This window comes from Chiloscyllium plagiosum, unplaced genomic scaffold (genome assembly GCF_037043375.1).
Source record: "Chiloscyllium plagiosum isolate Xiang-an unplaced genomic scaffold, Cpla_swu_hap1 HiC_scaffold_2, whole genome shotgun sequence".
NCBI classification, from domain to species: domain Eukaryota; kingdom Metazoa; phylum Chordata; class Chondrichthyes; order Orectolobiformes; family Hemiscylliidae; genus Chiloscyllium; species Chiloscyllium plagiosum.
Genome location: NW_028270140.1, coordinates 32478442 through 32492876, shown reverse-complemented (window position 1 = coordinate 32492876; position 14435 = coordinate 32478442). Strand labels below are relative to the sequence as shown.

The following is a 14435-nucleotide window of genomic DNA, read 5'->3' as shown; positions in this document are numbered from 1 at the left end:
AGCCAGAGGTGGTGGTACATGTCGGCACAAATGATGTCGGGAAGAAGAGGAGGAACATACTACAGCGAGACTTCGGAGAACTAGGAAGAAGGCTGAAAAGCAGGACGTCCAAGGTGGTTATCTCCGGTTTGCTTCCAGTTCCTCGGGCTAGTGTGGCCAGAAACAGGGAGAGAATGGACTTGAACGTGTGGTTAGGGAACTGGTGCAGGAAGCAAGGATTTAAGTTCTTGGATCACTGTGGTATATTTTGTGGTAAGCATAAATTCTACAAGAGAGACGGCTTGCACCTTAATAGGTTAGGGACCAGCATTCGGGCAGGCAGGTTTTCTACTGCAACACCGCTACATTTAAACTAAGTAGTGGGGGGGAAGAGGACAAGCTGGATGTTTAAAAAAGAAATTGAAGGGAAAGTTAGAACAAGAGAAGTCAAGAAAGACAACTGTATCAATGAGGCAGAAAACTTGGAAAGGCATCATGCTGTAAGGTTGAGTGAAATAAGGGTTGATGGGAAGGGTGAGAGCAGTAACAAATTAAAAATACTATACATGAATGCACAAAGCATTAGACATAAGATGGATGAGCTTGAGGCTCTTTTGGAAATTGGCAGATACGATATTGTGGGGATAACTGAGACGTGGTTTCAAGTGGACAGGGCCTGGGAAATGAATATTCAAGGATGCACGTGCTATTGTAAGGACAGACTGACAGGCAGGGAGGGGGGAGTGGGGGGTGGCCTTGTTGGTAAGGGACGATATTCAGTCCCTTGCGCGGGGGAACCTAGAATCAGGGGATGTAGAGTCAGTGTGGATAGAGCTTCGAAATACTAAAGGGTAAAAAGACCCTCTTGGGAGTCATCTCCAGGCCCCCAAACAGTAGTCTGGATGTCGGATGCAAGTTAAATCAGGAGCTGAAATTGGCCTGTCGCAAAGATGTCACTACAGTTGTTATGGGGGATTTTAACATGCAGGTAGACTGGGAGAATCAGGATGGTATTGGGCCTCAAGAAAGAGACTTTGTGGAGTGCCTCAGAGATGGATTCTTAGAGCAGCTGGTGCTGGAGCCGACCAGGGAGAAGGTAATTCTGGATCTGGTATTGTGTAACGAACCAGAATTGGTCAGAGGCCTCGAAGTGAAGGAGCCATTGGGAAGTAGTGACCATAATACAATAAGCTTCAATCTGCAATTTGAGAGGGAGAGGGTACAGTCGGAAGTGACAGTACTTCTGTTGAATAAAGGGAGCTATGAGGGAGGAGCTGGCCAAAGTTCAATGGTGCAATACCTTAGCAGGGATGACAGTGGAGGAACAATGGCGGATATTTCTGTGTATAATGCAGAAGTTGCAGGATCAGTTCATTCCTAAAAGGAAGAAAGATCCCAGGAGGAGGCATGGGCGGCTGTGGCTGGCGAGGGAAGTAAAGAAACATATAAAGTTAAAAGAGAAAAAGTATAACATAGCAAAGATAAGTGGGAAAACTGAGGACTGGGAAGCTTTTAAAGAGCAACAGAGGATTACTAAGAAGGAAATACGCAGAGGAAAAATGAGGTACGAAGGAAAACTGGCCAAGAATATTAAGGAGGATAGTAAAGGCTTTTTTAGGTATGTGCAAGGCAAAAAAATGGTTAGGACAAAAATTGGGCCCTTGAAGACAGAAACAGGGGAATATATTATTAGGAACAAAGAAATGGCAGAGGAATTAAATGGTACTTCAGATCTGTGTTCACTGGGGAAGACACAAGCAATCTCCCTGAGGTAACAGTGGCTGAAGGACCTGAACTTAAGGGAATTTATATTTGCCAGGATTTGGTGTTGGAGAGACTGTTAGGTCTGAAGGTTGATAACTCTCCGGGGCCTGATGGTCTGCATCCCAGGATACTGAAGGAGGTGGCTCGAGAAATCGTGGGATGCATTGGTGATTATTTTCCAGAGTTCGATAGATTCGGGATTAGTTCCTGCGGATTGGAGGGTGGCTAATGTTCTACCACTTTTTAAGAAAGGTGGGAGAGAGAAAGCAGGAAATTATAGACCAGCTAGTCTGACCACAGTGGTGGGAAAGATGCTGGAGTGTATTATAAAGGATGAAATTACTGCACATCTGGATAGTAGTAACAGGATAGGACAGAGTCAGCATGGATTTATGAAGGAGAAATCATGCTTGACTAATCTTTTGGATTTTTTTGAGGATGTAACTCTGAAGATGGACGAGGGAGATCCAGTAGATGTAGTGTACCTGGACTTTCAGAAAGCTTTTGATAAAGTCCCACACAGGAGGTTAGTGAGTAAAATTAGGGCGCATGGTATTGGGGGCAAGGTACTAGATTGGATTGAAAATTGGTTGGCTAATAGGAAACAAAGGGTAGTGATAAACGGCTCCATTTCGGAATGGCAGGCAGTGACCAGTGGGGTACCGCAGGCATCCGTGCTGGGACCGCAGCTTTTTACAATATATGTTAATGATATAGAAGATGGTATCAGCAATAACATTAGCAAATTTGCTGATGATACTAAGCTGGGTGGCAGGGTCAAATGTGATGAGGATGTTAGGAGATTACAGGGTGACCTGGACAAGTTAAGTGAGTGGGCAGATGCATGGCAGATGCAGTTTAATGTGGATAAATGTATGGTTATCCACTTTGGTGGCAAGAACAGGAAGGCAGACTACTACCTCAATGGAATCAATTTATGTAAAGGGGCAGTACAGAGAGATCTGGATATTCTTGTACACCAGTCAATGAAGGCCAGCATGCAGGTACAGCAGGTAGTGAAGGAGGCTAATAGCATGCTGGCTTCATAACAAGAGGAATTGAGTATAGAAGCAAACAGGTGCTTCTGCAGCTGTACAGGGCCCTGGTGAGACCACACCTGGAGTACTGTGTGCAGTTCTGGTCTCCAAATTTGAGAAAAGACATTCTGGCTATTGAGGGAGTGCAGCGTAGATTCACAAGGTCAATTCCTGGAATGGCAGGATTACCGTACACTGAAAGACTGAAGCGACTGGGCTTGTATACCCTTGAGTTTCGAAGACTGAGAGGGGATCTGATTGAGACGTATAAGATTATGAAAGGATTGGACACTCTGGCAGTAGGAAACATATTTCCACTGATGGGTGAGTGCCGAACCAGAGGACACAGCTTAAAAATACAGGGTAGACCATTTAGGACAGAGCTCAGGAGAAACCTCTTCACCAAGAGAGTGGTGGCTGTGTGGAATGCTCTGCCCCAGAGGGCAGTGGAGGCCCAGTCTCTGGATTCATTTAAGAAAGAGTTGGATAGAGCTCTCAAAGATAGTGGAATCAAGGGTTATGGAGATAAGGCAGGAACAGGATACTGATTAGGAATGATCAGCCATGATTATATTGAATGGCGGTGCAGACTCGAAGGGCTGAATGGCCTACTCCTGCACCTATTGTCTATTGTTAGGAAATGGTAAATTGGCTGGTGGCTGCATGATGTTCAGCATCATTCACAACTCCTCTGACACTGAAGAAGCCCATGTAAACTGCAGCAAGACCTGCTTGGTCTGAAAAGTGGCAAGTAACATTCGTGCCACGCTAGTGCCGAGCAATGACCATCTTCAGAAGAGAATCTAAGAATTTAACAATCACTCCTTCATATTCGAACGGCATTACCATCGATTAATGCTCCACTATTAACATTCTGGGAATTACAATCAAACAGAAACTGAAATAAAATAGCTGTACAAATATTCTGGCTACAAGAGCAGTGATTAACATCTTCCGACTCCCCAAAACCTGCCTACCTTCTACAAAGGCACACTTGGGGGTGTGATCTATCACTCTACACTTTCCTGAATGAATGCAGCTCCAAGAACACTCAAGAAGCTTGACTCCATGCAAGTCAAAGGAGCCCACTTAACAGCAGATTTACAAATATTCACTTACTACACCATACTCAGTTGCAGCAGTGCATACCATCCACAAGACACACTGCAGAAATTCACCAAAGGTCCTTGGACAGCACCTTTCAAACCCACAGCCACTACCATCTAGAAGGACAAGGCAACACATACACAAGAACACCACCATCTGCAGCTCCTCTTCTTTTAAACACTGGGGTATGTTTTGTGGTAAGCATAAATTATACAAGAGAGACAGTGTGCACCTTAATAGGATAGGGACCAGCATTCTGGCAGGCAGGTTTGCTACTGCAACACAGCTACATTTAAACTAAGTAGCAGTGGGGAGGGACAAACTGGATGTTTAAGAAGGAAATTGAAGGGAAAGTTAAAACAAGGGAAGTCAAGAAAGACAACTGTATCAGAGGCAGAAAACTCAAAAAGGGATCATGCTGTAAAGTTGAGTGAAATAGGAGTTGATGGGAAGGGTGAGGGCAGTAACAAATTAAAAATACTATACATAAATGCACGAAGCATTAGAAATAAGATGGATGAGCTTGAGACTCTTTTGGAAATTGGCAGATGCAATACTGTGGGGATAACAGACGTGGCTTCAAGTGGACAAGGCCTGGGAAATGATTATTCAAGGCTACACGTGCTATCGTAAGGACAGACTGACAGGCAGAGGGGTGGGGTGGCCATGTTGGTAAGGGATGATATTCAGTCCCTTGTGCGGGGGGGACCTAGAATCAAGGGATGTAGAGTCAGTGTGGATAGAGCTGAGAAATTCTAAGGGTAAAAAGACCCTCTTGGGAGTTATCTACAGGCCCCCAAACAGTAGTCTGGATGTCGGATGCAAGTTGAATCAGGAGCTGATATTGGCCTGTCGCAAAGATGTTACTACAGTTGTTATGGGGGATTTCAACATGCAGGCAGACTGGGAGGATCAGGATGGTTTTGGACCTCAAGAAAGAGACTTTGTGGAGTGCCTCCGAGGTGGATTCTTACAGCAGCTGGTGCTGGAGCCGACCAGGGAGAAGGCAATTCTGGATCTGGTATTGTGCAACGAACCAGAATTGATCAGGGACCTCGAAGTGAAAGAGCCATTGGGACGTAGTGACCATAATACAATAAGCTTCAATCTGCAATTTGAGAGGGAGAGGGTACAATCGGAAGTGACAATATTTCTGTGGAATAAAGGGAACGATGGAGCTATGAGGGAGGAGCTGGCCAAAGTTCAATGGTGCAATACCTTAGCAGGGATGACATTGGAGGAACAATGGCAGATATTTCTGTGTATAATGCAGAAGTTGCAGGATCAGTTCATTCCAAAAAGGAAGAAAGATCCGAGGAGGAGGCATGGGTGGCCGAGGCTGACGAGGGAAGTTAAGGAACATATAAAGTTAAAAGAGAAAAAGTATAACATAGCAAAGATAAGTGGGAAAACGGAGGACTGGGAAGCTTTTAAAGAGCAACAGAGGATTACTAAGAAGGAAATATGCAGAGAAAAAATGAGGTACGAAGGTAAACTGGCCAAAAATATAAAGGAGGATAGTAAAAGCTTTTTCAGGTATGTGCAAGGCAAAAAAATGGTTAAGACTAAAATTGGGCCCTTGAAGACAGAAACAGGGGAATATATTACAGGGAACAAAGAAATTGCAGAAGAATTGAATTGGTACTTCAGATCTGTGTTCACTGGGGAAGACACAAGCAATCTCCCTGAGGTAACAGTGGCTGAAGGACCTGAACTTTAGGGAATTTATATTTGCCAGGATTTGGTGTTGGAGAGACTGTTAGGTCTGAAGGTTGATAACTCTCCGGGGCCTGATGGTCTACATCCCAGGATACTGAAGGAGGTGGCTCGAGAAATCGTGGGATGCATTGGTGATTATTTTCCAGAGTTCGATAGATTCGGGATCAGTTCCTGCGGATTGGAGGGTGGCTAATGTTCTACCACTTTTTAAGAAAGGTGGGAGAGAGAAAGCAGGAAATTATAGACCAGTTAGTCTGACCTCAGTGGTGGGAAAGATGCTGGAGTCTATTATAAAGGATGAAATTACGACACATCTGGATAGTAGTAACAGGATAGGTCAGAGTCAGCATGGATTTATGAAGGGGAAATCATGCTTGACTAATCTTCTGGATTTTTTTGAGGATGTAACTCTGAAGATGGACGAGGGAGATCCAGTAGATGTAGTGTACCTGGACTTTCAGAAAGCTTTTGATAAAGTCCCACATAGGAGGTTAGTGAGCAAAATTAGGGCGCATGGTATTGGGGGCAAAGTACTAACTTCGATTGAAAGTTGGTTGGCTGATAGGAAACAAAGAGTAGTGATAAACGGCTCCATTTTGGAATGGCAGGCAGTGACCAGTGGGGTACCGCAGGGATCACTGCTGGGACCACAGCTTTTTACAATATATGTTAATGATATAGAAGATGGTATTAGTAATAACATTAGCAAATTTGCTGATGATACTAAGCTGGGTGGCAGGGTGAAATGTGAGGAGGATGTTAGGAAATTACAGAGTGACCTGGACAGGTTAGGTGAGTGGTCAGATGCAGTTTAATGTGGATAAATGTATGGTTATCCACTTTGGTGGCAAGAACAGGAAGGTAGATTACTACCTAAATTGATTCCATTTAGGTAAAGGGGCAGTACAAAGAGATCTGGGTGTTCTTGTACACCAGTCAATGAAGGCAAGCATGCAGGTACAGCAGATAGTGAAGAAGGCTCATATAGCATGCTGGCCTTCATAACAAGAGGGATTGAGTATAGAAGCAAAGAGGTTCTTCTGCAGCTGTACAAAGCCCTGGTGAGACCACACCTGGAGTACTGTGTGCAGTTCTGGTCTCCAAATTTGAGGAAAGACATGCTGGCTATTGAGGGAGTGCAGCGGAGGTTCACAAGGTCAATTCCTGGAATGGCAGGATTACCTTACGCTGAAAGACTGGAGCGACTGGGCTTGTGTACCCTTGAGTTTAGAAGACCGAGAGGGAGATGATTGAGACATATAAGATTATTAAAGAATTGGACACTCTGGAGGCAGGAAACATGTTTCCGCTGATGGGTGAGTGCCGAACCAGAGGACACAGCTTAAAAATACGGGATAGACCATTTAGGACAGAGATGAGGAGAAAGTTCTTCACCCAGAGAGTGGTGGCTGTGTGGAATCCTCTGCCCCAGAAGGCAGTGGAGGCCCAGTCTCTGGATTCAATTGAGAAAGAGTTGGATAGAGCTCTCAAGGATAGTGGAATCAAGGGTTATGGAGATAAGGCAGGAACAGGATACTGATTAAGGATGATCAGCCATGATCATATTGAATGGTGGTGCAGGCTCGAAGGGCTGAATGGCCTACTCCTGCACCTATTGTCTATTGTCTCTCAAAGACACTCAGCATCTTGACTTGGAAATATATGTTTCTGTTCCTTCAGTGCCAGATATTTTTCTGTACCCTCAGTGTCGCTGGGTCGAAATCCTGTAACTCTGTCCTGAATAGCATTGTGAGAGTCGCGATACCAAATAGACTGCAGTGGTTCAAGACAAACATGTTTTCAAGAGCTACTATGGATGAGCAACAAATGCTGGCCCAGCCAATGATGCCTTTATCCTATGAATAATTACAAAAATAACTGTGTACACAAAAATCTTTATATTCCATAATAATCTATAGGGTGTCAGGATTGAAATAACTGATGAAGTTTATGCTTCTATCACGGGAAAATAGGGTTAAATGACAGGGCTAAATGACTATTGTATGATGCATTTCAATGACTTGGTCAAAAACAACAAGCGGATATGCTGAAATCATATTTAGTTTGTCAGCTTTGAATCATCTTATGGCAGTGAACAAATGACTAGGGCCAAACGTGGTAGGTGATTTCTTCAGATATAAAAAGGTTTGATAAATGTCTCAGGTCACCCAAATGGCCAGGGAGTTCTATAATTATCACGTCAACAATGACCAACATCTTGCAAGAAGGTAACAACTTAATGATAACTTAGTTATGCTGAGAGTTGAACTGCTTGATAAGTGGTATTAGGGACATTATTGGGAGCATGTCAATGTCAAAATACAGATGCAGATCATCCTACCTCATTATCTGTGTGCAAATCAATTTCTCCTGCGCACTGCATTGAGCAGAAATATTCACTAAACTTCTCATTAATTTGTTCGACAAGCTGTTTCAAAGGATTTAGCCATTTTTCTTTCACCTATGGGAAGTGATAAAGTAAATTCAAAGAAATACATGAATGACTCACATTGATGTTAAGAACAAACATAAAAATGAAAGGTCTGAATAAATTGTTTCTTCAACTACCTGTGAGATGTTCAGTTTATACTCTTCCAGGTCATTCTTTTTTCTACTCAGCTCTTCTGATAAATTTTCTATTTCTTGTTTCCTCCTCTTGTATTCATCTATAACCTAGAAGTTATTACATTGAATATATCAATTGAAATAAATAGCGAATCATGAAGTGGCAAATGGAGTTTAATTCAGGTAAATGTGAGGTGCTGCATTTTGGGAAAGCAAATCTTAGCAGGACTTATACACTTAATGGTAAGATCCGAGGGAGTGTTGCTGAACAAAGAGACCTTGGAATGCAGGTTCATAGCTCCTTAAAATGGAGTCGCAGGTAGACAGGGTAGTGAAGGCAATGTTTGGTATGCTTTCCTTTATTGGTCAGAGTATTGAGTACAGGAGTTGGGAGGTCATATTGCGACTGTACAGAACATTGGTTAGGCTGCTATTGGAATATTGCATGCAATTCTGGTCTCCTTCCTATCGGAAAGATGTTGTAAAACTTGAAAGGGGTCAGAAAAGATTTGGGAGGATGTTGCCAGGATCTGAGCTTTAGGGAGAGGCTGAACAGGCTGGGGTTGTTTTCCCTGGAGCGTCAGAGGATGCCGGGGACCTTATAGAGATTTATAAAATCATGAGGGGCATGAATAGGATAAATAGACAAAGTATTTTCCCTGGGGTAGGGGTGTCCAGAACTAGGTTTAGGATGAGAGGAGAAAGATATAAAAGAGACCTAAGGGGCAACTTTTTCCAGGGAGAGGGTGGTAGGGTGTGGAATGAGCTGCCAAAGGAAGTGGAGGAGGCTGGTACAATTACAACATTTAAAAGGCATTTGGATGGGTATATGAATAGGAAGGGTTTGGAGGGATATGGGCCGGGTGCTGGCAGATGGGACTAGATTGGGTTGGGATATCTGGTCAGCATGGATGGGTTGGACCGAAGGGTCTGTTTCTGTGCTGTACATCTCTATAACTCATTATGTTACTATCATGGCAGCTTGAGGACATCTGTGTTCATCTTGGATTTGCAGACAACCGTAGCAAATGTTTCTAATTAAGTTACCACATAACACAATTCTCAGCTACTGTGAAAGGAAATTTATATAGCTCGCAATAATAGTTCCCTTTGGATATTCTAAATGTAATAATGATGCACTTATCTGAATTAAATATTTCTGACTGGAGTCAAGTTTCTAAGTAAATGTTTTGACCAATACCTGAAACAGATAATCTTATTGATGTGATTGAAGTTTGTGGAACCTGGTGTACAAATTCATCCATAAACATGACCACAAGCTTCCAGTTTTCTGCTTCATCACACCAGTGTACCCATGCCAACTTTTTTATCACAGGCCTGCTGCAATGTTCCAGTGAGCCTCAGCACAAGCTCAAATAACAACATCTAATTTCCCATTTGTGGACTCTGGCCTCTCAGACCCAACACAGTGTTCAATAACTTAAAAGCACAGTTCTGTCCTTTTTTTAAAGCACACTCCGACATCCAGAAATGCCATGACACGAATTACTTTTAATATAGGGGATCCATTCACACGGTCAGGCATATTATTACATGACATGGGTTGCTTTTAGCACAGCCTACCCATTCTCTTCTACTCTCAGGTCTCATTATGACTTATCCAGCTTCTCTTCTGTCTTGGCCTACTATCAATAATCACCTCATTTGCTTCCCCTTTCGTATCTCTCACCCCCATTCTGGGCTTCATCTCCACCTATCTGCTCACCTCTTGCCCCCACACCCAACCTCATCTTCAGCATAAATACTACTTTTTCCTCACAGCTATCAGTTCTAACGAAGAATCACTGGACTCAAAACATTAACTTTGCTTTCTCTGCACAAATGTTGCCAGACCAACTCGGTTTTACCAGCAAATTGTGATTTTGTTTCACATCTCCAGCACCTGTAGTTCTTTTGTTCTTTTTCGTACAAGTTACTTGCTGTGTTGTTCTCCATTTCAACAGTGACTACACTTGCGAAGTATTTAATGGTCTGTAAGCATTTCATGATATTCTAAGGCATAGAAAGGTGCTATATTAATGTAGTTTATTTTTTGCATAAACATCTGTATCTTAAATTATGATGGAAATCTATCTTTCCCCCATTGATGCACATACAGGAGTACCAATATTACTACTTCAACTGAAATTCAGGAAAATCACAGAAGGGATACAGGATTAATGCTCTCAACATAAATGAATGCATTTACTTCTCAAAACATCTGATCAGGTTCTGCTGAAAAAAGTAAATCAACACTCTTACTGAAGAGTTCAAGCCAGTGAAACAGGACGCTCTTGATCTTTCTTCATTAAGCGAAGCATCTATTTCATCCAGTGAATTTGGAAGACTTTGAAATGCCTACAACAGAGAGAAGGTAGTCACACTTACAGATCACCGAAGGTTGAAATGGCTCACTCTAACTTCATGACAAGTTAAATATAAATACCAATGTTCAATAATACATTAAGCAGTCAGTTACAATGAGGTTTGATGAGTTTATTTGCAAAACAGCATTCTTCAATAACAGCCTTTACAACTATTCACGGCAAAAGCAATGGGATTAGAGATTAACTGCAGCCACCCTGTGTTTATAGTGGAAAGCAACAGTGAAATGAAGAATCACAATGTTGCATCCATCCTGGTCAAAGGAGCCACACAGATCTTCCAATACTCAGTCCCTCTGTCCAACCCCATCCCTATTCTTTCAGAAAACACATTCACTGTTTTGTATTCAATAATAAATGTGACTATGTATAATAAGATCCAATAATTTCCATTTCATGTGTACAACAGTGATTACTTTCAAGATAAAAACTACATCGACAATTCACAGTTGCATTCCAGTTCCTTTACTTGCACTGATGTTTATTATTCCTGAAGCAAGATTCCAATATCCCAGAATAATATTCTTCCAGAACATTAGTATGAGCACAACTGCAATTTAAAATTTGTCGTCATCACCCACAATTTCAATATTACAGCAACACCTATATGAGTTTTCAAAGTAAATGACTATTCCTAATTTTTTTGCCCCTGCAATCGCACTTTTGCGATCAAAGAAATCACTACATCTTTATCAACAGAATAATTAAAGATAATTACTGCTTTAATTATTCACACATGGTGAACTGAATACGCTAGAAGCCAGCAGATTTGCACCTGATTTAGTTTGGCACGAGGTTAAGCCATTATCCCACTTAGTGGAAATAATTCATTGCACTTTATATTTATCTATATTTCAGCGTGCAATTCTTGAACTCCCATTAACAGGCATGCATCACATAACACATCATGACAGGCTGAGGCCTACAAACACTTCAGGTAGATAAGTGGTACAGCCACAATTTGCTATAGTTCAGCATTTCATCGTTCCTTACTGTCATCAGCTCCGAAGGGATGTCACTTTCATTAGGATCCAGGTCGCAGGTCTCTCTGGCTGCTTTCATGCGCTCTTTACACATATTTAGAAGTCGTCGCTTTTTCTCATCCAACTCTACATACTGTTGCTGTGATTCAGAAAGGTTTCATCAGAGAGTAAAGCAGCCATTTATAAAGTTACATGGGCAGCAATTATCCAGTCAAGGAATTCTCTGTTGTTCCCTCAGTTTTAGATCATATTTGCCAATAGAACACTAGAGACTACAAAAGTATTTGCATGATCCATTCACTCGTGAGCCCTTTAAATCAAATACCCTAACACACATAAATCACATTTTAAACTTCCCCATTAATTCACAGCATATAATTTTTCCTGAATATGCAACTGGTTTTGCTACTTAATTTCACTATAAGGGAATATAAAATTCAAAAATCTTGAATTACAGCTATATACACAAAGAAGCACATGAATCTCAAATTAAGTTTAAATGACTGGCATAAAAGTTTTTGTACACACTAGGTTTACTAACTGTATTTTTACAATCAGTTATTCTTTAATTAACAATAACATATATAACATGCATTGTTCACACAGTGTGAACAAGTTGGGGTTGAGAAACTGAGCAGCCATGATTGAATGGCAGGGCAGACTCTATGGGTGGAATGGCCGAATTTCTGGTCCTATGTCTTATGGTCTGAGTTAAACCCTAATAAGTGAATTTAACTTCCTTACACTACCCTGAAAGCCAACATCTGAAAAACCGAGTGTGTTTTGTCAGACATTTTTGCCTGAATGGAGGATTCATGAATTGGAATGGAGTCAATCAGCAAGTAGAGTACGTTTCTGGTTATGAACTTGCAATATTGAGCTTATTTTTATTTACGGAAAGCATTGAGGCGACACGAGGCTCAAGTGGCACATACTGACCAGTTGAGCAGAATGGTTTGCTTCTATGCTGTAATTTTGCGGTCGAGTGTGGTGCTGGAAAAGCACAGCAGGTCAGGCAGCATCCGAGGAACAGGAGAATCGACGTTTCGGGCATACGCTCGTCATCAGGATCTGCTGTGCTTTTCCAGCACCGCACTCTTGACTCTGATCTCCAGCATCTGCGGTCCTTTCTTTTTCCCTATAACTTAATGGAACAGAATTCAAAATGGTACCTGTTTCATTTTTTGTTCCACAGCTGATTCTTTTAGTTCCGTTTCCATCCGGTTCTTCTGATAAGTCAATGACGTGTTTTCAAGAACAAAGCCAACTTTCTCCATGTTCAGTGTGAGGCAGGTCTGGAAAGTAAACGCTGCAACTTTAATATTGGAAATCAAAGTTCTCCATTCTTGGCCAGTCCAAAATTCCCACCAATCTTGCAGAGGTAAGAACTTGGCAAAATAAACACATTCTCAATGGATAACAGGTTTGAAATTCAACATCACACGATAAATTGAGCAAGAGTACATGATTTCAGCACAAATGTGATATGTTAGCTGTGGATATGTAACTCTGGCTTTTGGAAAATTACAATGCATGGACAATTTGAGCATTGGTTATCCAGCTGGTAAAGAGACTTAGACATTAGGAGGAGGAGGAAGTAAACTTTAAAATAAGAACAAAAAAAAAATCCCAAGCATTAAAGTATGTATGTATGTATGAGGGCTTTATAAAGAGGTACAGATTGCAAGACACAGGAAGTTATGTTAAACCTTTATAAAATGCTTTTTATTTATCCATGGGATGTGGGCATCATTGGGAAGGCTAGCATTTATTGCCTACTTCTGACTGGCTCTGTGAGGGTGACATGCTGCCATTTTGAATCACTACAGCCCTGGATGGTGTTAAGCTTTTCAAATGCTCTTGCAGCTATAATAGGGAAATAATAAATACTCCAAAAAAACTTCTGACTTGTGTCTAATAGGTTGCAGGCAAGCTTTGGGGAGTCAGGGCCTACCCTTGTTGCCACAGTAGTATGTGAAAACTCTGGTCAAGTGACCTTCAGGATGTTAATAATGGGGGATTCAATGATGGCAAATTCTTTGAATATCAAGGAGAGCTGATTACATCCTCTCTTGAATTTTAGGTCTGTGCATAATTGTGAGTACCACCTTGTAGAAAGGATGTGAAGGCTTTGGAACAGGTGGGTACAGCTAAGATTCACCCGAATGATTGCAGAGTCGAGGGACAACGATTATGAGGATAGACCAGAGTAACTGGGGCTGTTTTCCTTAGACCAGAGGGAATAAAAGGAGATTTGATAGTGGTGTTTAAAACTATTAATAGTTTAGATAAAGCACATACAGGGAGCCTAATTCCAGTAGGTGAAGGCTCAAAATTCAGAGGGATACAAATCTAAGGAGATTGACGAACCACCAAAAGAAAGCAATGAGGAAAACTTCCTTCTTAAAGAAGTGTTTGTGGTTTGGAATGCACTGCCCAAAAAGGACGGTGGAAACAGGGTCAATATTAACTTACAAAAAGAAACTGGATAAATACTTAAGAAAACAACTGTAGGGATATGAGGATACTGCAGAGAAATGGATTATTCTTTTAAAAAGGGCCAGCACAGCCTCAAAGGGCTGAATGAATTGGAAAGTGCTGATGTACAATGGAATTTGGGTATCCTTGTCAATGAGCCACTGAAAGCTGATATGCAGGTGCAGCCAACAACTAGGAAGGCTAATGTAATATTAGTCTTTACTGATAATTCTGTCCAAGAGGAGGAGGATTTTACTTAAGAGTCATAGAGATGTACAGCATGGAAACAGATACTTCGGTCCAACCCGTCCATGCTGACCAGCTATCCCAACCCAATCTAGTCCCACCTGCCAGCACCCAGCCCATATCCCTCCAAACCCTTCCTATTCATATACCCATCCAAATGCCTCTTAAATATT

At 41.8% G+C, this 14435-nt stretch overlaps 1 protein-coding gene across 2 annotated transcripts in view; it reads right to left on the bottom strand.

Moving 5' to 3' along the window:
* Nucleotides 1–14435, bottom strand: part of smc5 (structural maintenance of chromosomes 5) — a 65484-nt gene that overhangs the window by 7734 nt on the left and 43315 nt on the right. For both annotated transcript variants that reach the window (XR_006315499.2, XM_043716602.2), the window contains exons 17-21: nt 12711–12833; nt 11549–11677; nt 10434–10529; nt 8175–8279; nt 7948–8067 (exon numbers count right to left, since the gene is read on the bottom strand). Coding sequence is in view for 1 of the 2 variants with exons in the window: in XM_043716602.2 (XP_043572537.2) it covers nt 7948–8067; nt 8175–8279; nt 10434–10529; nt 11549–11677; nt 12711–12833 (573 nt within the window). In the remaining variant the exon portion in view is untranslated. The remainder of the gene's footprint in view (nt 1–7947; nt 8068–8174; nt 8280–10433; nt 10530–11548; nt 11678–12710; nt 12834–14435) is intronic.